The 2152-nt window shown below is 34.0% G+C and overlaps 1 protein-coding gene across 1 annotated transcript in view; it reads left to right on the forward strand.

The window, feature by feature from the left end:
• The window catches only part of LOC107104687 (nuclear GTPase SLIP-GC-like), a 13080-nt gene extending 11421 nt beyond the window's left edge, over positions 1-1659 (forward strand). The window contains exons 7-11 of the mRNA XM_015404743.1: positions 525-579; positions 780-934; positions 1050-1167; positions 1306-1414; positions 1511-1659. Coding sequence (XP_015260229.1) covers positions 525-579; positions 780-934; positions 1050-1167; positions 1306-1414; positions 1511-1659 — 586 coding nt within the window. The remainder of the gene's footprint in view (positions 1-524; positions 580-779; positions 935-1049; positions 1168-1305; positions 1415-1510) is intronic.
• Positions 1660-2152: the final 493 nt, after the last annotated feature.

Here is a 2152-nt window from a genome sequence, read left to right on the forward strand (position 1 = left end):
AACTACTTGTCTGGAGCTAATGGGATCCTCTCTTTGATTCAAGGAGCAAAGTCAGGGAATATGGTAAGATTTTGGCCATTAAGTTTTTTTTTTCGGGTTAAAAAAAGACCTTCCGAGTTCCACTTCTATTTTTCTTTTAAAAACTATCTTTTGAGGCATGGCTGAAAAGCAATTTCTGATTTGTTCTTGTTCTTAGAATCTAATCTAATTACTTTTGTCTTACATTACCTTTCATTAATTGAAGGGTACCAACAATTCCTTTATGTATAATATTCGGGAAATGTAAATTATTTAAAATATGGATGGTGTTTAAGTGACTAAAATGTGTGCATCAAAATAGGTAAATGTAGGTTAAGTAAAAGAAAAGACAATGTTTATGTTCTGAGTTAGTATTCAGACAAAATTATTCATGTTTGAACATTGGCCTAACCGAGACAAAGCTACAGCAACATGACTTTATAAACACAGTAAGAGCTACTCATACTACACATTTTTTCTAACTTATATTTTTATTTCCTTTTCAGGGTGGAGAAAACAAAGATGTTAGTAAAGAACTTGAGAGAAACCTCAGCCAACAAGGTGACTTGATCAGAAATGCAATGATGGAGAATTACAAAACTTTTGAAAAGTGCCTACAAGAAGGAGTCGAAAAATCCAAAGATTCATTGGAAAAAATCTTGAAGAACTTTCTCTATCCTCCAGTATGTTTTTGGATACTAAAAACCTAGTAAACAGTACTTTGTATTTCTTCATATCCTGAAATGTTTGTATTTCTTCAGAGAAAGAGTGGACGTGGTTTTCATAACCAACTAAAAAAACTGGTCAAAAATAAAGGGATCCTAAAACCAAAACATGGGCGGGAAAAAAACTTGAACACTGAGTTAATTTCACTTCTGACAGATAGCATTGATGAGGAATTCAGAAAAACTTTCCCGTAAGTACTTTATAAGCAGCTTAAATAAAGAGAATGTGTAGAATAAACAATGAGTGTACTAATTTAAAGAATTATACAGTGTAAGATAATCAGAAAACACATTTAAATATTTCAGGAATGACGGAAAATGTGGTCCAATCTACGGAGTAATCAAAGAAGTTTCACTTGATGTTGAAGGGCTAAAACAGAAGTACAGTGATGTTGAACTACAGCTGGTATTTCTGAAGAATGAGGTAACTGATGGGGAAAGTATAATGTTCATGTCATTCAACAGATAAATGCTTTTTTACAGACCAACAACATGTAAAATTAATAAAATTTGCCCAAAAGTCTGTTTTTTTTTAACAGTTAATTTCTTATATTTTGCTTAGGAAGAACAATTAAAGACAAAACTGACCAAACTTATTCGTGACCATAAAAAAAAAATCTACAACAGTCCAGCAAAGACAGCTGAGGAAAACCTGAAAAAATGCTATGAAGGTAAGATTAACTGATATATAAATTAACACAAATTCTGCATTTATACATTGCTTGTTATTTTACATTTGTAATAAATTTCAACATTCTCTTTTGCAGAAGCAGCAGGATTTTCAGGAACTGGTTTACTGCAGAACATGAGGGAAACTATAGAGAGACATGTCCATAAATCAAAGAACATCCTGTTTGAAAAGGCTAAAGATGAAATGTTGGATCTGCATAGCAGTATGGCGGTATGTTACATATAAGTTGAAATAAATACAAAAAATGTTTTCTTTCATATCAAACTATCAACTGCTACCATAGTCGCTTGTGCAATAAACTTTCCCAATGCTGAGTGCATTGATTATTCTGTAAGAAACCATTTTACTAGGTCAATATCCTTTTTAAAATACATTAGGATCAGTCATGCTTTTAACCACTGATCTTTATTTATTCACTGGATTGGACTCCAGATGAGTTAGAGGAACTGTTACCAGCAGATACAGAAATGTTTAAGAGTCTTACCGTGACAGAGTGTCATGAACAGAGGAAGTTCAAACGTTTATTAAATAAAACAAAACAAAAGCAGAGCTGTGGGTCGCAGACACTGCAGGCGGGGGGGCACCACCCAATCTCAGACACTCTAGGGAGGAAACACAGGTAAGCGACCACGATAAACTGATATATGATTATCTGGGTTGGTCGCTTACCTGGTTTAACAGTCCAGACCACGAGTGTCCCCAGTGCTGCAGTCCCAGA

The sequence above is a fragment of the Cyprinodon variegatus genome, unplaced genomic scaffold (genome assembly GCF_000732505.1).
Source record: "Cyprinodon variegatus isolate N-32 unplaced genomic scaffold, C_variegatus-1.0 Scaffold1847, whole genome shotgun sequence".
In the NCBI taxonomy this organism is placed as follows: domain Eukaryota; kingdom Metazoa; phylum Chordata; class Actinopteri; order Cyprinodontiformes; family Cyprinodontidae; genus Cyprinodon; species Cyprinodon variegatus.